Below are 25,591 nucleotides of genomic sequence, written 5' to 3'. Positions count from 1 at the left end.
TTTTCTTTTCCTGTCCAGAGAGGACACAGCGTAGCTTTCAGCTGAGTTACCATAGCTCACTTCTGATGTAGAGTACCTGTGTAACTGCAGGGGTGTGGATGTTTTACTCTGAATGAGGGTGACAGTGAAGGTGTTGCACTTTACAGTCAAGATAATAAAGAGTGTAAGGTTGCTGTCTGAACAGCAATGAACATCTTCCATTCTCTTGTGTTACAGGTTTCCAAGCAACAATCAGTGCTCCACACATGGTAAGTTTTAAACTGGGTGATTAGTGTAGTGATTTTATAAACATCCAGGTGCTTTTGAAATAAAATATTTACCCTAGTAAATTTAATGAGCAGTTGATTGCAGTGACACTTTTGTGAACTGCTTTCTCTGAGGAAGTAGAAGAGATTGATCAAGATTTTTCTTGCAGATGTACAGTAATAGGATGAGGGGTAGTGGGCAAAAAAATGTAACATAGGAAATTCTGGTTAGTTTCTAGAGTAAAAAAATTAGGAGGGTAGTTTAGTACTGAAACAGGCTTTGCAGCTTGTGGAAATTCTGTTCTTTGGTATACAAAGAAGCTGACTGAACAGGGTTCTAAGCAGCCTAATTTAAAATGCCCATGTATTGAAATAGGACTGGACCAGAAGATTTCCAGAGATTTTTCCATTAGAAATTACTTTTTAATATATAAAATCATAAGAATTCAGGAGTGAATGACAGTAATTCCTATAGTATGGTACTGCGGTAATGCCTTTAAATCTTTGGTCAGGATAAAAGATACATTGTACTGAGTTGCAGGGCTATTTTTTGCCAAGTGGTTTGTGGCCAGGTTGAGTGTTCCAGTTGGGATTTCAATGCTTACATCTAACCCAGATATAATTTTTCTATGTTTCTTTATTTGAGATAAAAGGTGAATAGAAGCAAGTATTTTTTCTTTGCAATGTTTGGAAGGTGTCAAATCATAGTAAAAGTCTGCTTCTCTTGACTAAAAACTGTGTAGTTGGCTTAGAATTTACCTAGTTATCAATATAAAAAACCCAGGATTTTTGTGTAGAGATGTTAACAATATTATTCAAGAAAAGACTGAAAAAAGTACTGTTGCTAAGAGGAAAAATAAGTATTAATTATGCTTCAAAATTTTAAGTCCCTTAAGTCATTATTTTTCCAATGTTTAGCGCTAGTAGTATATGAAGTATTAGAGCAAAAAGTTAATATATCCTCTAAGCAAATATTAACAAAGAATGTTCTAACAGAGAGTATTCTAATTATTTATATTTTCTGGGTGGGATGGATTAAGCTGAAAGAGTGTGATAATGGCTGTCTCTGAAACATGAAAGAACAAATTGGTTTTTTCAATGTGCAGCCTACGCTTAGTTTGTGTACTGCTCCACCACATAGCAAAAGTTATCAAGTGTGTCTATAGACTACTTCAGTTCATCCATGAGCCTGGCTATCTGCCTTTGTAAGAGACCGCTTCTTTTTCCTATTCTTTGATTCAGCAAGTGTGCAGGTAATACAGGAAGTAGTTTTAATAGCCGTTTTCCTTGATGCTCTAGAGCTGCCTTCTTCCTAGCTAGCTTTTGTACCAGGAAATTCCAATGCATATAGCATAATGATAACCTAAATTCTTTATTGACCATATATTGCCAGAATATTAAGAGTCACCAGACCTGAGGAGAAATAAACTGATTTATAGTGTCTTTCCTAATATATAGAGTCTATGCTAGAAGCATAAATGGTCAGATGAGGCTTTGTATATGAATACTAACAAAAAAAAACACACTCATGAAATTTGTTGAAGCCAATGAAATAACAATTATTATATAATATAGTTAACTCATTCCCCATTCCCCCCCCCCCCCCCCCCCAATTTTTTTGTAATATAAATGATTTTGAAATTTCTTACACAAATGCTCAGGGCATTTCCCAAAATCTCTAAAGAAATTAACATATATTGAGTAAAACAGACACTTAAAATAATTTGAAATTTTCTCTCTCTGTGTTCTCTTAGCATGCATATGCACTTGAACTTCTATCTGATCAGCTACATGAAGGAGCCAAAGCACTTGATGTAGGATCTGGAAGTGGAATTCTTACAGCATGCTTTTCGCGAATGGTGAGTTGTTCAGTTTAATCACTTGATCATCAGAACTGCTTGGACACGAGTGTAACTCTGAATTACAGGATTAAAAAAAAAGCATCCTTCATAATTGATTGAAGTATATTATACAGAAAATAATTTACTCTCCTGGGTGTGATTGGTACCCATTTCTTATGGTAGCTGATAGTAAATGTTCAAATTAAATAGCCCAATAAATTGTATAATGGTGAAGAAATCCCCTAGTGAGGAAGTTTAGGGTTTTTGGATTGTTTTGGGTTTTTTTTAATGATTGAATTTTAGTTGTTGCTTTATATCTTGAAGGAAAAGATGTTTGTCTTGAACAGTTCAAATTTTGTTATCTTGTGTGCCTGTGAATGTTCTCATTGTGATAAATTGTCATGGACTCCTGTTACGAGAGCTTAGTGAGGCGTAAAAGAATCTTATTTCCACAGGAAAATATCTTGTGTCTATAATAAATTGTCTTTTAATTTAATTGCTTTTTTTTCTTGTTATATTGCACAACATTACTATAAGTGTACATTTAACCTTTATAAAGTTAGATATTAATTTGAATTTTACATCTTTGCCAAGTAACTTAATCTCACTTGTGTTATTCAACCTGTACCTAAGGAATTCTGTGTTCTTCCCTATCCTACATTGGAAAAAAAAAGATGAAAAAAAAAAAATTAAAAAATTTGGATTTTACTGGCTGTAGCTATTGTATTCTTAGACTGATTAATGAAAAGGAATATAATCAGTTCTTCTTTCTCTGTTCCAGGGCTTTATAATTGCTTTATGATTAGTAGAGACCTTCATTAAACTTCCAACTAGATTTTTTGTTTTGTCTTTCTGCAAAGTTAATTTGAAATGTGTTGATGCATATGATAATTTCTCATTTAGGTTTCTTTGCTACTTAGTTTTCTGTAGCACCAATCTGAGTCTGCAATCACTTCTGTTTCCCAGTGTTAAGAGTTAGCTGAGAATGTTTAGAACTGGGCCATGCACTTGCTAAAGTATTTAGGTTTCAAAGTGTTAGCTGCAAAATCTGGAGGGGGGGAAAAAAAAAAATTAAGTTAACCAAACTGCAGTTTAGAGGAAATCTTAAATGGCACTTAATTCAACTTGCTGCCTATTATTTTTGATCTGTGAAGTCAGCATGGGAACGCCAGTCCTACAAGCATTAAAACTTTTGTCCAGGCTGTATGTATTTCTCACTGAAGTTATGAATGCATAAAGGAATAGCCATTTCCATTTAGGACGTGCTAAATTGTAGTTGTGCACTTTTTTCTACTAAAACAAGATGTGGAGAAGTCAGAATCAGCAGAAAAAGGAGATCTCTTTCCAAGTTTCCTGAAGTTAATGCCTCTATCTTTTTATTGCCATATGAATGTCATGTGCCTCTTATGAATCCTCTTTGTTTGTTGGTTGTTTGTATTGGAATGGCATACAGATGTGTGTCATGAAAAATTGAGTAAATGCTTTCATTCTGCTTGATAACAGTAATAAAAACTTGAAAGAAGTTACAGACAATTGGGGATACAAGCATCATAAAGTCACCCCAAGACAAAGTATATTATGGGAATTAATGGTAGAGTGTTTTACCACAAAAATTCAGTTGGAGATGTGCATTTTGTGACTATGCTGATGTTGCTGATCAGTCTAATTGAGATCTAGAATTAGTAGCTCACATTTGTGTCACAAACACCTCAGTGCTCATAGATGACAACTTTACTCTTATGATGATAATCTTATTTGTGGTACCTCTGGGAAAGCTTTATGTTTACTTAGACTAGTAAAGTATCTTGAAGTATGTTGTTTAGATTTTCATGTTAAGCTTCTGGAATAATCTTGCAAGCTATGTAGATAAGTTTAAGTTTATTTACTTTTGAAGGTTGCTGGCAAATAAAATGAATTACAGTTTTCATCCTGTCAGTACTGGATTTATGAAAAAAGTGGGGTATATGTTATTCCTAACATAGAGATCCAAAAATTGTGCCTCTTTGTGTTGTCTCAATTGCATGCCCTTCACAGTTCCAGGGTAATAGAGACAATTGATGAGAACTCAGAAATAGCATAATGTGCTGTCACATGCAGCAGGAGGTTCTCTTACTTTATCCATTTCATGCTCTGACCATTTTGCTAAATTTTCATTTCTGTGATGTTACTGTTTGGAATATACTGGATCTTTTGTCAGCTTATGGTACAGCTGACTGCCAGTCATTCCTCTAAACAGCAACCCATGGCTGTCATAGTGAAAACTTGTTCCGTGTCTTGCCCTCTTTCAAAGGCTGGGGTGATGGTCTTCCACTCAGACAAGAAAAGCTAATACTGCTTTTTTAATATTTTTTAAATAGGACTTGTTCATAATAAAACAAAAAAGATTCCCCAGGATAATTAGTTACTAATTTTCCATGTCTTAACAATATTAAAATGTGAGGTACAGAAACATAAACAATGCATTTAGATATGTCCAAAGACAGGGCAACATGGGCTCTGCTAGGACATACTCTGCTATTGTTGTCTTTGAGCTGGATCCTGTTAAAAGTGGTCAGGTTTTTTAAGATTTGGATTGGTTTTGAATGTTTTTTCTGAACTAAAGACAAAATTCTGGAAGAAATATCTGTAATGGAGAAGTTTTTGTTCGTTGGTCTTTTTCCCACCCCTCAAAATACAGAGATTTTTGTGACCTTTTTTGAGTTAAGAACTCTCAGAAGTTCCTCTCTTCCTGTGGAGGAGAGCTGTAAATCTGAGAGCAGATTCATGAATGCAAGGGTGAGTGGAAGGTAATTTGTCCATGACTGGTAATTGCAGCATTTGCTCCTGAAAGAATAGGACTCTTGAGATGGTTTTGAATAAAAATCATTATTTAATCCTTCTCTAATAGAACCTTAGTAAGTTTTATTCAGTGTGAAAGGAGATCAGTTCTAGTCTTTGTCCTTGATGTTGTTACTTTTTATTGCAGGTAATGAAAACAAACATGATCAAATTTAACTTCTAAAAATTCCAAGAAGAAATCCCCACTAACAATATAACACAAATGAGTCGCATCTCAAAAACATCACTCTAACAACTATTTATAAAAGTCTGCAGACATGCTTTAATTATTAGGTGCTTCTAGCAGTCAGAATTTGTAATTTCTAATAGTAGTTTTAATAACATTGGGAAAATATACTTCCACTTTCCTGTTTTTGTTTTCATTTTAGAGAAATGAGTTCAGGAAGTATAAGTACTCATTCTGTAAATAAAACTAGCAGAAATTGTTCAACTGTATATTTTTATTCCAGGTTGGTCCCAAAGGACAAGTTGTAGGAATTGATCATATCAAAGAACTAGTAGATGACTCAATAAATAATGTCAAAAAAGACGATCCCACATTGCTGTCTTCAGGAAGAGTGAAACTAATTGGTGAGCATCAGACTGATATACTTACTAATTAAACTGATATTCTTTCTAGCAGCTGGTTGAAAATGACTGAATTGGATGTTATTAAAAGTTTGAATTTAGTAAGCTAAACCCAAGAAAGAGAAGCCAAATGAAAACTTTAAAATTTAAATGTGTACTCTTAGGCCTTTGAAAATCAGTATCTTCCCCCCCACCCCCACTTTTTCAGAATATGACTTCTGGTGATCTCAAAGTCTGTGTGTAATCATTCTACTAGAAAAGGTTAACAGGGGAGTGGTTTTTTGGTGAAAATACATGCTGAAGGTCTATTATGTTATATTTGCTATTTAAAATTGGGGTTGAATTCACAATTGTTCTTGAATAAATACCCTGTCATCTGAATTTGAGTGTTTTAACAAAGCCATCACACTTCTGATAGGGTAGTTGAGAAAGCTGCATGTGAAGATTCAAGTGGAAAAAGTACTAGATTGGCAGTATGCACCACAGATGTTTATTTCACTTGTTTTTAAAATTGACAGTACTTAAATGTTAGGGAAGTGATTGACACCAAAGTACTTTAATTCAGTTAGAGTAACTGAGAGGAAATAATGCCCAAACAATAGAAGGATGGTGAATTATTTTAAATAATATTTTTTTACTAAAAAAAAAAAATTTGGGTTTTTTGTTTGGTTTTTTCCTTTATTTGTTTGTGATGTTTTTTGTTTGGTTATTGTTTGTTTTTACTTAGAAGATGTAAGGCTGGCAAGAGTAAAGTGTCATTCTATTCACTGCATTTAAAAAAGGAGTTGAAGGCCTGGATGTTTTTTGAGGCTTCTTACAAGAACACTTGGAAAAATTATTATTATGTGATGTTTGGCTCTTAGCTTAACTACTATTTTGATTCTTGGTCTTTTCTTGTAAATGAGGAACTTTTCTAAATGTTTTTTAAATGAGTTTATCAACATGTACACATTTATAAAATGCAGTGTATCTCACTGAGATCACTGATGTCTCAGATCTTCTTGGAAAAGAAGTTAGACTGGTAGGGCTATAGAGGGGGAATGAGGGAATAATTTCCATGGATGCTGCACAAAAGCAATTTTGACTTATGCTTCTGGTTGTTCTTGAAACAAACTCTGGTGCTCTTGCAAGTCTAGAATTCTAAGTAAATATCATTATCTATATTATTTTTGACTATGTAGCAGGGTGACTAAGAGACTTGTGGATAGTTTTGTTGTGAGGTTCATTTTAAAAAATAACAGATGGGCAAGTAATACTTCTGTGAATTAGGTTGAGAAGATTGGATTCCTGGGAGCTCTTTGATGTGGAGCAAGAATCCAGACAGCTGTTAATTTAAAACAAAAAGACAGCAACAGAAAACCCCACTCAAAACCCCCCATCCCAAACACACAAACAAAAATAGTTGTGAAAACCAGTTGATGATGGGAGCTGTATGAAATAAGACCAGGTGTGTCAGTTGCTGGCTTTTCACAGTGTGCTTCAGACATTCTAGTCTGCTTTGTCATATCTCACATATACCATAACTGCATTTCAGGAACACCAAAATTATTTTGGGGTGTCTCAGTAGAAGTGCACTGAGAAGTTGGGAGTAGGTATACTTGGATTAACATTCAAGTCTCTTTGTTAGTTTGCAGGTCATTTGGATTTTTTTTTTTAATACCTTGATTTTTATTTTGTTTCCTCTTAATATCAGGAGGAAGCCTTTGAGGTGAATCTCTCAAATGCTTCTACTTATCACTCTTTGGCTCGCATGAGAATACTCCTGGAAAGCACAAAATGCGGTTCCTTTTGGATGAAACTAGACAATATTATGTGTTAAAAAAAGCAGCCAAATATGTTTGATATGTGCATATTAAGACAATAAGACTTAGATCTAGACTGCAGCAATTATCCTGAAATGCCTATGTTGCATGGATGCCAGGTTCTCAGCAAAAACTTTTGCTGTACAGATCTGCTACTATTGTACAGCACTATTTGCTGATGCAGCCATGGCCCGCGGGGATGAGGGATTCTGAATGACTGAGGGAAGTAATTTTCTTCTATTTCTGTGCTCATGCTACAGCTCTGCGTGAAACAGGTCTGCATAGAGGGACTGAAGGGTTGGGTACTATGATCGGAGGTCAGGTCTAGATTTATAATCAAACTGCAGAGCCCTTTTATATCAAAATGTCCTGACATTTTTTCCTCATCACCACCTGCCACCCTCCACCACAATTACTTCGCTAACAGGCTGCATGTAACTGGAGATGTGAGTAGGATAGGGGACATTATTCAGGATGTAAACACAAGCTGAAAATTTGGGCTGCTCTTTCCCCTTGGACATTGAATAATATAATAATTTGAATAACAGTGAATGTATGAATGCCAGCTTAATAATTTTTTAAATGTTCTGGATATCTAAAACTGTATTGCCATTGTGGGTGGATATAGTTCTTTAACTATAAGAATTTTTGTGGATTTTAAAAGGGAAGAGCAATGCTGTGCGTGATGCATATGAAGGAGCATGGTTTTTTTCCCCTTTGATTGGGTGTGTGCTCTTTTTGAAGATGTTAGCTATTGATTCTGAGAGCAAAGGGATTAGTTGTTTTTGGGTCTGTTTAACTGCTGTCAGTAAAGTGATAAGATGTGCAGAAGTCACATTCCAACTTCTCTGGAGAGTGCACTAGGGACATTTATGTCTCAGAATACATGTGTTCATCAGAGGTGACAGCAGTTTCTTTCACAGCTGCTTCTTCCACTTGGCAATCACTTCTTTTGCCAGCAATACTGGAGATCGTTGCTTCTAATGCCTGCTGTGCACCCTGGGGAATGAGGATCTGCCTCCTTGTGTAACTAACATCATTTTTAGCAATATCTGTATGAATAAGCTAAAGAAGCCTTTCTCCATTGCCATCTCTTATGGAACAGCAGCTTGATTCAGTAACATATCATTGCTGCTTCTTTAGGAGAGTTCTACAGTGCTAATAAATATAAGTATAAATTATATGCTTGGCTGCATTGATTGTTCCAGTAGGACCCACTTTGGCAGTCAGAGGGATTACACCCTGGAAATACTGGAACTTTCATTTCTGGTGATCTCTGTTGCCATCTGACTTAGTGGAAATGGTGATCAATAGGGATGAGTTCTCTTGAGGCAGTGGTACTTCTTGCTTGGCAGCTTTTGCTTGTGGCCCTTGGTTGGAGCTTGTGCTGGTCAGAATTGATTGTATTTGTGTCATTATTTATGACTGTATTTACCAGTATTTATGTCACTGACCTCTAAGAGGCTTCTCAGCTTCTGAGGAAACATGTACTCTTAAAGAGCATGGATGTAGAAGGTCCTTGCCAGGTTTATCTTTCAGGACCTCATAAGGAAGATGACAAACACTTAAGTTTTAATTGTTTTGAGGAGGTGTGCCGGTCTTCTTGTACTGCCTTGGATACCTAAGGGTGCTCTTACTGTCCAGATGGCCCTCCTTATCATGGAGTTCAAAATGAAACCTACTGTGGTGACCATGTTTTTTTCCTGCTTTGTGAGTTTTTGGAAGGCAGAAGGTTAACAGATTTTAAGCCTCTGACTGGGGTGTAGCACTTCTCTTGACTCTTTCAGTTTTAATTAACCTGTGATATCGGTGTTTGCACAGAAGTCAAAACTCAGCCTAAAGATGGGGAAACTCCAAAATTACTTGTGCTGATTAGAGGACTAGCCTTTATGTTTTTTCTTCTTATCTGATTATTGGAACTTCTGTAATCACATGGTATGAATTTATGGTTGCTTCAGCCTCATTTATTATATTTGTTCTAAATAACTCCAGAGAGAGCCTGCCTAACTTGCTCTGATTTCCTGTTGCTTTCCTGTAAATTCTGTGGATGCCATATTCACATCATCTTCTTTCAAAACTTAACTCAAGGTCCAGTTTAGTTTGTCACATTTCATTGGCTTAAAAACCCCAAACTGTTACTCTTTGCTTCCCCATAAGTGGGATGGTATGAGACGTCTGTGACAGAGTGCTTCTCCTTGAGTTCTCCACCAAAGCTCAAGCAGCACTGCTCACCTCTGAAAACCTTAATTACTCCTAGCATCTTCCAAGCAGCCACCTGGATCTTTAGCCATGAATCTGACCTGGCTCTCTGGGTTAGCAGTGATTGTCTGCAGGAAGAATAGTGAGGCCCATCTGCTGGAACATGGGGTGTGCAGAGGTTACTGCAGTGCTGCATTAATGTATGCATGTGGCTGTGGACTTTTGTTCCAACTGGTAGTGCAGTTGTAGGCATATAGTCCATGGGAACACTTCCTTTGTATTTTCCTCACCTTTGCAGTCTTCTGATATGTGCTTCTGACATTTAATGCTTTGGACTTAAGATTTGCATTTTATTTAGGAATGGTGTGCATAAAGACAAGGCAAAGCAAAGTGTATGTTCTCAGAGGGTAAATGAGGGGGGGAAGTCACCTGCACTGGAATTGGTAGGGAACATAAATACTTTAGTCTCTTTTCTAGGTGGACCATGTGTTTCCAAGAACTTCCATTATAAATCCATGCTTTCTAATTTCAGATGCTTCAATAGTATTTTCTATGTTTTATAAGCATGTGTGTGCACATATAAAGGTGTTTTGTTGCATTTATTTTGCAAATGTGTTAATTTTTTACATATAGATATGGGAAACTATCTGTTTTCTCCAGTCCATTTGAAAATGTTTTAAAAAATAGTGTTTTCTTGCAGTGGGAGATGGACGAATGGGATATGCAGAAGAAGCTCCCTATGATGCAATCCATGTTGGAGCTGCAGCCCCAGTTGTGCCCCAAGCAGTAAGCCTTTATGTTCTGTGTGTGTGTTTCTGTAATATCTTAGCTGTAGAGAATGCTTTGCATAAATCTATATGTAAAATACTTGAGAGCTTCCACTGCTGGGAGTATCAGTGGGCAGTGTGGTATTACTGTATGGTGTGGGGTTTTTGTCTCTGTTACAACTGGGCTTCCTGTTGGTTTGATAAAGCTGTATGTTCTAATAACTCTGCTCTAAATAAACATATTTTAAAATGACATGTGTGCAACCCTCTATTATAACAATGAACTGGAGCATTTTATTTAATAAGATAATTCAATTTTATCAAACAACGAGTTCCAAAATTTAAGTGTGTTTCCCAAGTTCCAAAGCACTGAGTCTGTTGAAAGTAAAATGCTCAGCTGGAAGTACAAACAGTGCCATTTGTTTGAAGGTTTCAGAATGGATACAGGGCAGTTCTTACTAGAGAAGCTGAAGAGTAACTAGGGGCTTTAGAGTGTGCATACATAAAGTACATTTTTACTGATAAGATTTTTTTTTCTCTTCCTTTCATCAGGAACATGGTAATACATAGCATGATTTTATATGCTAGATGCCAGTTAAGGTTTTTAAATCTTAGTGAGGGATAGTGAAAGACTGGGCTTTGAGGTGTTATAGATAGATTGGGCATTTCCAAACAATGACCAGTGGTGGTGGTGGTTGTTTTTTTTGCTTCATGTTTTTAAAGTAGGTTGTGTTTTTAGTTTGAGGGGGATTTATTTATTTGGGTTTTGTTGTTTGAGGTTTTTTTGTTGGTCTGTTTTGGTTTTTTTTTTGGTGGGAATGTGCAGGAGGGTGTTACCAGCAAAATGTTGACAGATGACAATTAAAAAAGTAATTGAAAGTTTATTTATAAATGAAACAATTCTTAATTATAACTTTTGTTAGCATTGGGGATTAAGTGGTTTTTTTCATGATGTCTGGGAAGTATGAAATTTTTGTTGAGACTACTGTGATTAGCCTCCTTTAACTATGGGGAAAAAATGCAAGCATTTCTCACATACTATGTTTACATGTCACTTATCTTAGTCATATTCATTTATTTTAGACTAGTTTCAGAAAAGGCTGTTCCATTCACAGAATGAAAGAGGAGCTGTTGGGTAGTGAGTGTGTTGTAGACAAAATAAAATTTTTCCAGGAAGAGAAATAAAGTCACCATTCTCAAATCTTATTCTGAGGGCTTAAGGGGAGATCAGTTACCCCCAGAATTTTTCACAATGGGCCAGTACTGATGCACAATAACTATTGAATAGTTAAACAGTTTCAAAAGGTTGAATCTGCTGTAAAAATAATTTATGATTTACGTTTCCCCCACATATATAGAAAATATAACTGCAACCTACCCAGTTAATTAAATTATTTTACTGTAATACCAATTGTTATACCATGTTGCTGTGATACTCTCATTTTCAGTGCACTTTTTATTTTTCCTAATGCAAGTAGTTATCTACTGCATAAAAGTAGATAGATACATGATGGCAAAGCTATTAATCTACTGTAACAAACTTTGGATCCAGCTTCTCTGAGGTGGCTGGTTACATTCTAATTTCTGTGTTGTGTTCTAGCTTATAGACCAGTTAAAACCTGGCGGAAGATTGATATTACCAGTTGGCCCTGCTGGGGGAAACCAGATGCTCGAACAGTATGACAAACTAGAAGATGGCAGTGTCAAAATGAAGCCTCTGATGGGAGTGATATATGTGCCTTTAACAGATAAAGAGAAGCAGTGGTCCAGGTGGAAGTGATTTTCTGTTCCACTTACTTCTTCCACACACATGCAAGGTGAAAGGGTGTGAATTTTAAGCAGATAGACTGCAAGGCCTGCCTTTGCTGCTGTCATTGCTTTTTGTTCCTCCATACCATGAAAAGTGACTCAGTCTGCATTACTACATCACCCAAAGGAGGTTATGCTATTTTTGAGTTAAATTAAAAGCAGAAGAAAAATATTGCATGGGTTGCACTTTGTCTTTTTTGGACATATTTTCTTTAGTCTTTGGTGTTTTGAAGATTCTTATTTGCTGTTTTAAATACAGTATTTTCTAAGGTTAAACTTCACTTTTAATGAATTTTTTATAACTATTTAGCCCAATAATTAGGGTGAAGTGTAAAATTTTCCTTAATAAATACTGTTTTGTCCTTTAAGTTAGTGGTAATTGGGTGTTCATTTTTTATTTTTCTGAAACACTACAAATGAAGAAAAATCTTTGTAAAATCCTTTGTGACAAATGTAGGTGATCTTGCAAGCACTTTTCCTTTTTAGCCTCCAAGTAGCAAAAAGTAGAAAAGATAATTCCTTCTTCCCTAAAGTATAAATGTAGTTGAGTAGTGTTTAGAAGATTTTCCCAGACATGTTATTAGAAGTCTGTTATCTGTCTCTGATGGGGCAGTATTTGTGTTTGCCAATACAGCAAATTCTAAATGCCTTTCTAGAAGTAGGAAACCTTCCAGTTTGCTGAATTGAACAGCCAGTAATAAATGAATAAATAAATAGACTTAATGCAGCTGTCAGCTTAAGCCATGCTAGTATGTGAATGAACAAAGCAGCAGCGCTGTTTTGCTTCCTGGCAGAAAGTGCTTGTGAATGTATTATTGGCATTAGTGAAGTGCAGAGATGTGCACTGAGCTCTGAAAACAACTCTTGAGTTTTATAACCTAAATTTAGATTTTTGGCTTTTTTCCCCTTGATATTTTAGAGTATAGTTTGTGATTTGAATACACAAATACTCAGTCTAACCTATCAAAATATTCCTAAAAAGTACAAACAAAGCAGTTTGCATACTGTTGCTTAGCGAAACCTCATTTCACTGTTTCTTGGATTACTATATAGCCACCACGTACAAATTGCTCTTAAAACAACTTCAGTGAGGTACTGCTTAGTTCAAAGCTTGTGTGCTTGTTATTCAAATGTTTTGTATTTGTTATGCAAATGAATGCTTTAGCCTTGAATATTGCCAGTATTCCCTCACTGTGGTACTCGGGGATTTCCTGCCTCTTGTAAGGCTTTGGAAGCTTTCCTTTGTGGTCGGTTTCCTCCTCTGGCGAATGTTTAATTTAAGTTTGGAATCCATGCTTCACTTGCTCTAAAAAAGAGTAGTTGTCTTCTTAAACCTTCCTTCTCTCATAGACTTTTCATAGATTTTTTTCTATTTCCACCTGATCTGATTATAGTAGCAATTGGGATTTTTTTGGTATCCCAAAAAAAGGATAGCAGTGTGTGTTCATAAAACACTTTAAGAAGGGTTTCTTGAATGACAGTGTTTATCCCTTGCTCCAAGTGAAGCTGGGGTACTGTGTTAAGGACTAGAATTCAGAGTTTTTTGCATCTCTTCAGTGCAGTTTGGTATTTCATTTTGTATTTTAGCTTGGAGAGAGCGAATAGTTTGTCTTTGGGCCTTCTTCAGTCATGCATACTGTAGGATTATTTTCCTCAGAAATTCGTACCAGTTTCTGTGCTCTTCTGAAACACTTCTTGATTTTATTAATTTATTTTTATTTAAGAATTTACAGTGGTGTTATCAGAAAATATAAGTGCTTAGCCTGAAGGGTTCATCTGCAACAGCATAGAGGCTCTATCTTGCTATGCGCATTTAAATTTCGTTCAGTCTTGGAACTCTCTGTTAAAGAAAATCTCAGAAGTCCTCTTCTTGTAACATTTGCTATTTCTTTAATTGTCCTTTTTGTGCTTTGAAGAAAATTCCCACTCCATTTTCTAGGATAACTGTCAGTGTACTGCTGACCTTACAGGAGGTCACATCTTTTTCTTTTCTTTGTTTTTCCTTGTTGGTGGCTATGAAGTATATGGTAAGGCAGCTGCTAAGGAAATTCCTAATTATAAGTCAGCATTTGCTATCTATGCTGTCATCAAAGATGAAAGAGCTGGTTTTTCTTCATTTCCTAGATTTTATTTTTTCTTTTCTAAATTGCTCAAGATCTGTGAGCAGAGTTCATTTAGAGACTCCTCTGAAAAAGCATCTCTAAGTGTTTCTGTAATAAAAATCTGTAGTGTATGGGAGACTAGTTGATGTAAATCTCAAATTCATTAAACAACAATCATTTTAAGATTAGCTCAATTCTGTGTGTTTAGTTTGTTATTTAGTTTATATTATGTGATTTCATTCCTAATGTAGGTAACTCTTTCATCACATTGAATGAAGAACGGGTGTCCCTTCACAGAATAGAATTGATAGGCCAGCATCATTTTCCTAGGGTAGCACACCCTCCAGCTGGCAGGAAAGAAGCTGTTAAATTTTTGCTGAGCCATTCACATTTTGCAATGTTCTTTAACAGGGCTGTAAGGTGCTTTTGCAAAGGAGCACAACACTCTTAAGTGGTGTTTGAAGTCAACCTCATCTTCAGGTATTTTGTATCATGCTTCACTATGTAAAACTTGTAGTGAAAGGAAGTCTGGACTAGCTGGAAGGAAAAGATTCCTTGGATTTCAATACATTGCTAAATAAAGCATATTATTTGTGAATACTGTTAAATTTCTTTAAATTTAGGCCATGACTTTAGAGTTTTGGTTCAGTTGCAGCAGTATTTTTTAAGCTCCCAATATTAGTGGGAATCCTCTCAAATGTGACTTCCTGGGACACTTAGAAGTAGAATATACACAGGAACCCTATCTCTGGTACAAAACAAAACAATGCAGTTTGCCAGAAATCCAGCAGTCAATGCCCAGTTATGTGATTATACTGATAAGGGTATCCTTTCACATAAAACTTCAATTGTTTTGCGTTTTTTTACTGAAAAATAGGATGGAGAGAGGGTCTCTTGTGTTGCACAGTTGGGGACATGGCTTGGTGGCTGCCTTACTGGCAGATCTTGTATAAATTAGGATCTCTCTGCTTTTGTTTCTATGTGGAAGGACAATTTTAAGTGTCACAGAATCATGGTATTATTTAGGATAGAAGACATGTTTAAGGTCATTGAGTCTGACTGTTAACCTAGTGCTGCCAAGTCCATTGCTAAACCATATTCCTAAGGGCCACTTCAAGCCATATTTTAAACACTTTTAGGGGATACCTTGTCCTGCTGGCCTCACTACTGCTGGTACAGAGGCATAAGAGAATAACAATGTAAATAACAGCAAAGAGTCTCTGTTGCATTTTGGATTTGATTTCCAGACAGGCAGCTTTTTAAAAATTGTAACAACTACTTTTGTCTTACATATTGTATTAGTAGAATTTATTTATAAATGTCATGCTGAATTTATATTTGCTGATATAATACAAAATTATAATGACAGTATGACTTTTCTGAACAAAAACTTCAATGACTAAACTGGGGCTGTTACTGTATCCCACTTATGTGTACATAAACCATGATTAACACTCTTTTGGAAAATGTATTTATTAGGATACATTTTAATATGTTTCTGCTTAGAAACTCTTATTCAGTGTTTCAAATGCCCCTGATGAGCTGGTTGACCAATTTAGTTTGGAACTTACAGGTATTGTTTGCTGGAATTCCTCAGGCCATGCAGAATAATGATTATGGTTTAAGTTTTTATTTTATTTTGGCAAAAAGAATTTCTGCACAAAATATTTTAGGTTAAATTTAAGAATTATGAATTATGTATCAGGGTGGTTTGACCCTGACTGAATGCCAGGTGCTCACCAAAGCTGCTCCCTCCACAACTGGACAGAGGAGAGAGAACACAACGGAAGGCTCGTGAGTTAAGGACAGGCAGAAATCACTCACCAATTACCACCATGGGTACAACAGACTTGACTTGGGGATACTAATTGAAATTATTGCCAAGCAAAATCAAAGCAAGATAATGAGAGGTAAAACAAACCTTAAGAACACCTTTCTTGCATCTCTTCTCCCTCCTTCCTAGCTCTATGACCTGCCCCCCAGCAGTGCAAGGAGGTAAGGAATGAGGTTTACAGTCAGTCACACATTCTTCCTGCTGCTGCTCAGGGAGAGGGGTCCTTCCTCTACTCCAGTGTGAGATCCCTCCCACAGGACACAGTTCTCCATGAACTTCTCCAGCATGAGTCCTTCCTATGGGCTACAGTTCTTCATGAACTGCTGCAAGGTGGGTCACTGTTCTTGGGGTGCAGTCCTCCAGGCACAGCCTGCTCCAGTGTAGGTCCTCCACAGGGTGACAAGTCCTACCAGGAAACCTGTTCCAGCATGGGCTCCTTTCTCCATGGGCCTGCAGCCCTCTGCCTGGAGCCTGCTATAGCACATTTCCCACAGGGTCACAGTCTCCTCTCAGGCATCCACCTGCTCCAGCATGGGCTCCTCCACAGGCTGCAGGTGGATCTCTGCATCCCTGTGATCTTCCATGGGCTGTAGGGGCACTGCTGCATCACCATGGTCTGCACCAGGGGCTGCAGCAGAATCTCAGCTCCAGTACCTGGAGCAGCTCCTGCCCCTCCTCCCCCGATCTGGGTGTCTGCAGGGCTGTTACTCTCACATATTCTCACCCTGCTCTTCTCTGCACAATAACTTTTTTCTTTCTTGAATGTGTTACCACACATGTGCTACCAGAGGTGTTGCTTCCATTCCTGACTGGCTCAGTGTTGGCCAGTGGAGGGTCTGTCTAGGAGCCAGCTGGTGATGGCTCTGTAGAACCTGGAGGAAGCTTCTGGCAGCTTCTCACAGAAGCCACCCCTGCAGCACCCGCCCCACCACTACCAAAACCTTGCCAGGCAAACCCAAAACAATTATGTATAGTGTTTGTGATATATCTGATACAGCAGATTACAGAAAAAAATCCTTTATCATTTCAGTTTATTCTCAATTTTATGATTTATCATAGCAAATAATAAATATTTTATAATAGCACCTTTCCAGACTAAAATGCTGGAAATCTAAATATTGCATCTTAAAGTTATAAAGTGAGAAATAATGGGCTGCTGAAACACTGAGTAGATGCTGTATTTCTAATTCATAAAAGGCTACATTCTGAATTTCACTTTCAGTAATGACAACATATTTTTCATAGATGAATGACATATTGAGAAGGGAAAGTCAAATGCTGCCTAATGACAAGAAAATTGAAGTGGATCTAAAACAGTGAGATACAGACTTCAGATAGATTTATAAATGTTTGTTCAAATATTTAATTTGAATGCCTTTCCCTAAAGTGGCGGTGAGGGGTCGCAGAGCTGCATGACTTGTATCCCAAATTTATTGTTGATAAGATTATTGATTTTTTTATAGTTTATAATTTACCTGAAAAGCTGCATATTAGATTTTTTCTGAGAATGTTTCTTGGTTTTTTTCGTTAGATATTCATAATGGGAATTGTAGAATATTCATGTATATGTTTTCCCTAGTAGCAAACAAAAATTTTTCAAACTTTCTTACAATTTTTCAAGAATAGTAACTTTGAGCTGATGACTTCTGAAATTTGCTTTAACTTGAGCTTACAACGTTGCTTTGATGCCTCAGTTGATAGATGAGTGGTTCTCTTGCTGCAATTCCAAAAGCCTGAGAAGGACTACTGTGGTGACTTAAACCCTAAATATATATATATCACTTGGTAAGCAGATTGGAAGGAGTGCATATATGAAGGTGGAGAGAAGTTACGTGAGTTGTGTAAGAGTCACAGTAAATAGCCATGGCCAGAAAGAATACAAATTAGTAGATCTTTCCTGTGGCTCTAGAGGACAACAGGATAGTTTTAACAAGGAAAGAGAAATCTTTTGAGTCTCCTTTTAAGCTTTGTAGCAGGATAGATTTTGTTGTACCACTGGGAGGATAGGATAATATATCCTCATTCTTACCAGTCGCTGAAACCTGGTGGATTTCATAGCTTGGCAACTTCCGATCCATACAGATCAGCTCAGGTCAGCTGATGCTGGTTTCTGCAAGCTGTGCTACTTTAGGGAGAAAGCTGACAGCTGTTACCTATCAGGTGATCTGAGATTTTTCTGGCACTTTCTAATACATACACTCCAATAATGCACATATAAATTCAACTTCTTTCTGTAGAAAATAAATGCTGTATAATTTTAACACTTATATTGGGGATTGGTTTGGACTGGCATGCTGTTGTTAGATTAATGAGTAGTGAAGAGCAAGGGAAAAACCTCTTGAGGCAAGCTGATCCCCTTAATAAAGTAAATGTTCTAAAAAATAAAATATGAAAATCCTTATTTTGAATGTCACATACAGGATGTAGTGGTCAGGAATATATTAAAGCAATAAAAAATACCAACAATTAAAACATTGCCATGCTAATACAATTTATTTTAAATTATCTATTTATATAATACTTAAATGTTTTAAGTAGAAATATAATTTTGGAAAAGAAAAAAGAGACCCACACTTTAAATACCTTAAGTGCATTAGCAGCATTATGCAAAACCCCTGCTAACATCTGCAGCTGGGTAAAATCATTATGATTAATAGTTTCAAAGTAAATACAGAATGCTTTTTAGGCTTACAGTTTCTTGAGAATCTGCCTTGTATTTGAAGGATGTCAAATTGCTTGTCACAGTAGAAGACCAGGGTTTTATGAAGCTGTGAGTGTGTGGTAGGAATCAGGATTAAAATCATACCCACAATTAGGCATATGAGACTAAACCAGCAACAGCAGTAGTCATTACTTACATACACTTCTTGAAGATGTAAAAATTAACTGATGGCAGCTCCTGGAAGTGCTAGGGATGAATGAAGCACTTGTCCTGAATTTACTGGCACTGCATTTTAAACTGGGTATCAGATGTTCATTTCTTTTTATCTTTTTAAAGTATGCAAATACCCATTCTGTGAGATAGGCAAATACGAAGAGTTTCCAAACCTTTAGCTATAAACAGATTTTTCTTTATCCCTGCCAAGATGTGTTCTTCTGCCTTCCACTTTTTTCTGCTGTGTGTAATTACTGCAGTGCTCTAAAGCTGTATGATTAGTACTTTACTATTAGGAGGCAGTGCAAAGTGCAAAGAATGCAAATATTTATCACTTACAAATCACAACATTTGCATCCCAACTGCATTAGATAGAAAACTAGTCATTTAAGCACTAGTTTCTACAGCCTGTTCAGTTGCTTTTACAATGTTTTGCATGCTGTCATTCCATGCTGTATGATTCCTGGAGCATAATAATGTCTTTGGAACTTAAAGGTTTTTTATGTGTGCATGTAGAACTATATTTTTGTGGATTAGTTTGCATGATAGCTGGAAATACTATTTTGTATTGAGCCAGCAATCACATTACAGAGTTTTTTTCTAATTCAGACACTGTTTGCTTCGGCTAATGAGGCTGATGCACCTAGTAAAAGAAAAATTGCAGCAATTTCATTCTGAATTTTTAGATTGCTTGTGCCTTGTCAAAAAAAAAAAAGAGGCAAAACACTTCTCTTTGAGTTTACCAGTGCTCAGAGTGTCACAGTGCACAGCTTTCAGATTTGATGGGTGTTTTGCATTAAAATTAATGCTTTAGAAATACTTAAATCACTACTATATGATAACTTTATGGTTGGACTATAGGTTCTATGGGTTTCTTGTTTCAATGTGTTTTAAATGTCCTACAGGAACAAACCTCTGTATTTTCTAGATTCCTTTCAGTGATTTAGAGAGACTTTGTGATTCATCCTTTCTCCTAACTAGATCTCCTTTTAGCTCATACATACACTCACATACACACACCCTGCCCCCAGCCTTTCCACAACCTACTCCTCATTTATCGTAGCTCCTTCAGGAGCTAATCGAGTTCCTCTGAGAAATAAATAAATTAAGTGGAACAAAATGCATAACAGGGATGCACTTGTGAGTGTTTCCACTTTCTTGAGAGACTGCGGCTGAAGCTAAACTTGCCTTTTTGGCAGCTACAGAGGATGGATTTTGCCAATACTCTGTCTAGTAAGTTGGCTCGGTTGCTGCCAGTGTGAAGCCAGCAGAATACGGATGGCAGGTAGCTGTGTTACTAGCTGTGCAGTGTGGGGGGTTTCCTTAAAGCAAGTGATCCATTAAATGTAAGATAGAGGGACCCATATTTCACAATAAGTCTCATAGTAGTATGAGATGATAGGGGATTGCTGTTGCCTTTCCTTTGGTGTTTGTTTTTTTTTCTCAAATGCTTGAAGAGATTTCTAAAGTTTTGCTGATGTGCGTGAGCACTTAAATGTAACCTGATTCAATATCAAAACTTTTCAAATACCATTTCCAAGGGGAGAAGAAACATAACTGCATGTGTTTTCTTTCTACAGGGATGAATTGTAAAATCTACATCATCTTGACCCAAACATAGTGTTACAGTGGACTGCTCATCTCCCGTTCTAAAAGCTTTTTGAAAACCAACAGCATTGCAGCTTGTTTTGGACTTCGTTATACTGTTGTTATCAGCATGGAAAAGCGTGGTGTTTGTTTTATTTTCTTAGATGCTCAAGGCAAATCTGATAAAGAAAAGGTGGAAAGTTTTATGTGGGCATTGTTTTATTTAACATGCCTTTATTTCACTTTCATCTGTTCAAAGTGAATTTCTGCAAAACTGCAGATAAAGACCTGTAGCTTGTGAACTCTAATGTTGATGGGGGAACTTGAACACTCACTTCTCTCTGCTCCTGTGTCCCTTGGTAAAACTGCTTCTGTGCACCTTACGACACTACGTAGGTAATACCAGGTTTTCTGTGTTCCAATGTCTGCTAGATGCTACTAAAAGGAGATGAACTTTCTTTCTAAGCTTTTGACATGGTGTCATAGACTAGCATGTAGTAGATACAATCAGCTGCTTTTTTACCTTAAAACCAGGCATTTGTATATATTAAATTTCAAGACATCAGATGTAGGTGGCCACTCTTATCAAACATTGCTGTTCAAGCTGGACATAACAGACATGGTTTTCCCTTTCCTTCTAAAATTGATTGATGTAATCTTGAAATTCTGTTGTGGTTTATAGCTCAGAGCTGGTGTGATACACATGGAGCTAACTCCATAAATGTGAGGTGAGGTGTATTCCAATCACTGAACAATTTATGCAATGCTGCTTTGCCAAATAAAGTTAAAAGCAAAAGGGGGCTTTTGTGCTTGTGTGGAAGATTAGGATGGGTAGATAGACTGATATATGGATTGCTAGATTCTTTATTAAAAGCCAAAAACCCTTTGGTTCTAAAAGAAAGTTGCTTTTGGTAAAGCTATTTGCTGTATTAACATTCTTGGTTTTATAACTGTGGGCACCCAGGAAAAATTCTGGCTTTTTAGAAAGTGAATTCTAAATTGCTGTAAAAGGAATGCATCGGAAAGAATCCTGGACTCCTAAGTACACATAGATGCACTTGTTCAGTTTTCATACAGAAGAATTGTTGGAAGGCTATTAACCTTTTTTTCTGATATAAGTTTTGTGTTCTGTTGGTGCTGTAAAATGCCGACAGCAAATTGCGAAGCAGTACACGTGGGCTGCTTTAGGAAAGGGGGGAAGTGTGTCTTCAGTCATCTTGCTCATATTTGAGCAACCTGGAATTCAAGTAAGCAGCATATTATCCTTGTTTTTTTATGATAGGAAGGATTATAGAATAAAACAACCTACAGTGATCTCTGGAAAAAAACCCAAAACAACTTCCTATGGTGGAAGAGCAATAATTTTGTGATAGGATTAATCCCTGAAAGCATAAAGGTTATAATTCAAAGGCCTCTGAATATGGAAAAGGAACATTTTAAATAACCTGCCTTTTGAAGGCCAGCCACATTTTGTTCCTCTGTGAAAGATACCATTAGACTTAATTTATTTAGATGTTTGGAAGTTAATGTACCACCTCCTGATTTGACTGCAGCCTGGGAGCACATGCACAAGATAATTCTTATAAAGAAATTAATATAGTACATATTCTAGAAAATACAATCCAGAAAAATCCACTTGCGTCTGACAAATTTGTACTAACCCACAATCAACTGTGACTCTAGTTCTTGGTGTTGAAGTGAAATAACTGATGCATGCTAACGTTCAACCTTTTGGTCGCTGTATCTTTCAGTTTGAGTTCAGCTTTATTTACATCTTCTCACTAATTTAATCATTTAAATGAAAGATATGAGCTCAACTGTATCCAAATTCCTGTCTCTGGACACAGTGTAATAAGCTAGCCTGACTTGGAAGTGGTGTTACAGCTGAGACCCGATGACAACTTCCTGGGGGAGAACCACTTCAGGAGGTGTAAGGCCTCAGGGACCAAGGCTGGTGGGAATAGTGCACCCATTCCACTGAAGGGGCTGATGACAGTCAAGGTACTCGGACAGAAAGAAGTATCCAGGAGTAGCATTTAGGAGTCGAAAATGGAAACTCCTCCATGATGGAGCAATGATTCTGAAGTAAAATCTGAGAGACGAGGACAAGTTGAAATGCAGAAGACTTGAAGAGCTTGAATAAATGCTGTGTGAACTGTCTGAATTGCTACTTTGCCAAATAAAACAATTTGAGAGGAAGCTGTATCTAGGTGTCTGCCTGATTTTGTGGTTGGTTTTGTTGTTTTTTAACCTTCAACAGGATTTCACACATCCAAAAGAAAACATGTATAAAAATACTGGTTTGCTCACTGACCAGAACTATGTGTCCATTTTCAGTCAATTAATGTATTGCATCAGTTACAAAGCCTGTTAATACTACCTGGAATGTAAGTGGTGTTTTTGGTGTCTGTTTGGAATTTCTGAAACGCACATCTGTGTGTTTTGGTGAAGAGGCTCTGTGCACAGTTCTGTCTGCTGTCCATAGTTGTACTCAGCCACCTTGGAGAGTGTGATTTGCCACTAAGAAGGATTAAAGCTTTCCCTCTTTATAAGAGGGGCAGTCATGTTTCACTGGGCTGTTATTATCACCTCTAAGTCAGAACAGCTTGAGAGAACAGATTGGCTGAACTCTGAGTTGCTTATCTGGTTGTGTCTGGGATCCAGACAGTAGAAGACTTAGAAGGCCAATACCTGTATCTTGAAAACCCACCAAGAGTTGTGGGTTCTCCACAGAGGAGTTTGATGTGCTGTAGGAATGCTTTTCTGTTCAGCCTGGTCAGCTGGCTTGAGGCCACAGAGCCTGTAACATGACTTTTTCTGGAGGGAAACCAGCAGCCGGCACATGTGCAGCAGCACTGCTGATGAAGCCACCTGGATGATTCCTGAAATGTTTTGTAGTCATCGAGTTTGAAATGGGCAGCCAGGAGGGCTCTGCGTGGTAGGCTCTGGAGCTTGCAGCTGGCAGCAGTTCTCTGCACATGTGCAATGTTTTTGTGACAGGGTGACAAGCTCCAGGATTTTTGAGTGTGGAAGGACTGTGTAATTAACCCATCAGCACAAAGAAGTAAAGTAAAATACTCAGAGAAAAATTCTGAACTAGTACTCTCCTTCCTGCCAGGAAGAAGGGTGTTTAACCCATTCTTACAGTAGCAGTGTTTTCTTCCTTCTACTCATTAATGTGCCCTAAGTTGTGCTGCTTTTGATTAAAATGCAGTTCACAGAAGGAAGACATGAGACAATTCCTTCTGAACTCTGAGTAACACAAACCATGCTCATGATTTGTAACTCTGGTTCTATTCAGCTGATTTTAAACATATTAGGATGCAGTTCAAAAGATGAATAGTTACCTTTATGGAACCTTGATCCCTGTCCCAAGCAATGTGGAAGAGGTATTTTGCTGAAGTGAATGAGGGGAGGTCCTTGTTCAGAAAAAAGGCAGATGGTGAGGTTACACATGCACGTTGTGCAGAACCAACCAAAAAATTCCGAGGGGAAGTGCTGCCTCACAGATGGCACAGGGAGACACAGGAGATAATGAGGTCTGAAATTGGTCTTTTGCATTTCAGGATGTTTAGACTTCATAGATCAGGAAGGGTAAATTAGAGTTTAAGTACTGTGGTATACAATAGCTGGCTTCAAGCATGGGGGTTCAAGTTGGCTTTGTGGGTTCATACATTTTGCCTTTGTTGAGTCTATTTGAGTTTTGTCCATTTGCGTTTAACTGTGAAAGGTTGTGAAGTGCAGACCAGTTGTGGTAAGTCACAGGCACTCTTGGGGTATCATAACCCCATTTTGCCTTTACTGTAAATAACACACCCTTGTGTGCTCAGACCCCTCAGCTGGCAAGGTTTGGGGTTCCGTGCCTCAGCCAGGTCTGAGGAAATAAGCATGGACTAAAACTTGGCCTTATGCTGGCAGAGGTGATGTAAACTTCCCTCTACCTGGCCTATTTACCTCCCACACTTCATCCTTGACAAACAGGGCTGCTTTCTGTTCCAGGTAGTAGTTTTTTACACAGCACAAATTCATGCTGCAGCTGATGCACTCTGAATTTTCCTATGAAAGGCTGTTACTGTTCTCATGCTCTTGGCAGGGTGTTAATGAGATGCTCAGCAGGATGTGCTCAGGAACTAAAATAGTATTTCTTTAAATTATGAATTGAGTGGACATGGCTATTGCTGAAATATGTATGGAGGAGATCCAGCTGCCCATTGAGAATTGCCTGAAAGCTTCAGAAGGAGAAATTAATATAACTCACTTTGTGTCTCATCATACCAAACTTAGAACTTGTGACAATTCCGTGCCTTTTAGCAAAACTTTTTTAGCAACAACAGACAATTTTCATAAAGACTGTTGTTGGAGTCACTCTGGGATCTCAGTTTGACTCTCTATGGTTTCTTTTAGTCCAGCCATTTTCATCATATGCTTCTGAGCAACTGACCTGGTAGACACTCTTGAGAACATTCCCTAACGCTTCTGAGAAGCTGAAGTGCTTTTTCCAGCCATGGTTTGGCTTATGTTTGCATTTTATGTGTTTGTACTATTAACAGGCCATGTGTCTTGTTTATTATGCTCTGCCAAATCCTTTTTCAGCTATAATGTAGAAGTGGCATCAGATAAATCAGTAACTTTTATTGCAGGTGCCTTATGGACTAGGAGGAAACTCTCGGGGACACGCTCCTCTGGTTAGGAAAATGGGTGATTCAGAGCACCTGCCAAGGCTACTGCTCTGATCAGAGCTCTAGAGAAGCTCCTCTCCTCTGGATATAGAGGCAGCCTCAGGACAGTCATCTCTTGGGCATGGAATTACCTTCAGGGATACTTTCCCTGTGAGTCATCTTCCACTGGGCTTCTTGCTTTCAAGTCCTTTACAGTCCTGCACTCATTCAAGTTCCCTGCTCTTTCTATATCTGTGTTGTCCAGGCATTTTGTTTGAGTGTAGAAATCTTAAATTCATCTCTTTAATGCATTAGGATCTGGTAGTTTTAAGAACTATGTTGAAATGTCTTGCTCTGCCCTCTTTAGAACAGGATTATACATTTCTGTTGGCCAAGGAAGAGGCAACTCTCAGTTGTTCACTGAACCTTTCTGCCATGTCTGGTTTCGGCCAGCTTGCTCAAAATAC

General features: G+C 37.4%; 1 protein-coding gene across 3 annotated transcripts in view; it reads left to right on the top strand.

Annotated features, from left to right (window-relative positions):
• PCMT1 (protein-L-isoaspartate (D-aspartate) O-methyltransferase) overlaps positions 1-22,671 on the top strand; it is a 35,747-nt gene extending 13,076 nt beyond the window's left edge. The window contains exons 3-8 of one of the 3 annotated variants that reach the window (XR_009485830.1): positions 217-248; positions 2,000-2,104; positions 5,374-5,494; positions 10,193-10,278; positions 11,860-14,650; positions 20,460-22,671. Coding sequence is in view for 2 of the 3 variants with exons in the window: in XM_059841987.1 (XP_059697970.1) it covers positions 217-248; positions 2,000-2,104; positions 5,374-5,494; positions 10,193-10,278; positions 11,860-12,029; positions 20,460-20,472 (527 nt within the window). In the remaining variant the exon portion in view is untranslated. The remainder of the gene's footprint in view (positions 1-216; positions 249-1,999; positions 2,105-5,373; positions 5,495-10,192; positions 10,279-11,859; positions 14,651-20,459) is intronic. The other 2 variants (XM_059841987.1, XM_059841988.1) reach the window with 2 other exon arrangements.
• Positions 22,672-25,591: the final 2,920 nt, after the last annotated feature.

Source organism: Haemorhous mexicanus, chromosome 3, assembly GCF_027477595.1.
Source record: "Haemorhous mexicanus isolate bHaeMex1 chromosome 3, bHaeMex1.pri, whole genome shotgun sequence".
In the NCBI taxonomy this organism is placed as follows: Eukaryota; Metazoa; Chordata; class Aves; order Passeriformes; family Fringillidae; genus Haemorhous; species Haemorhous mexicanus.
Note: the sequence above shows the minus strand (reverse complement) of the source record. Positions and strands in the feature narration are given on the sequence as shown.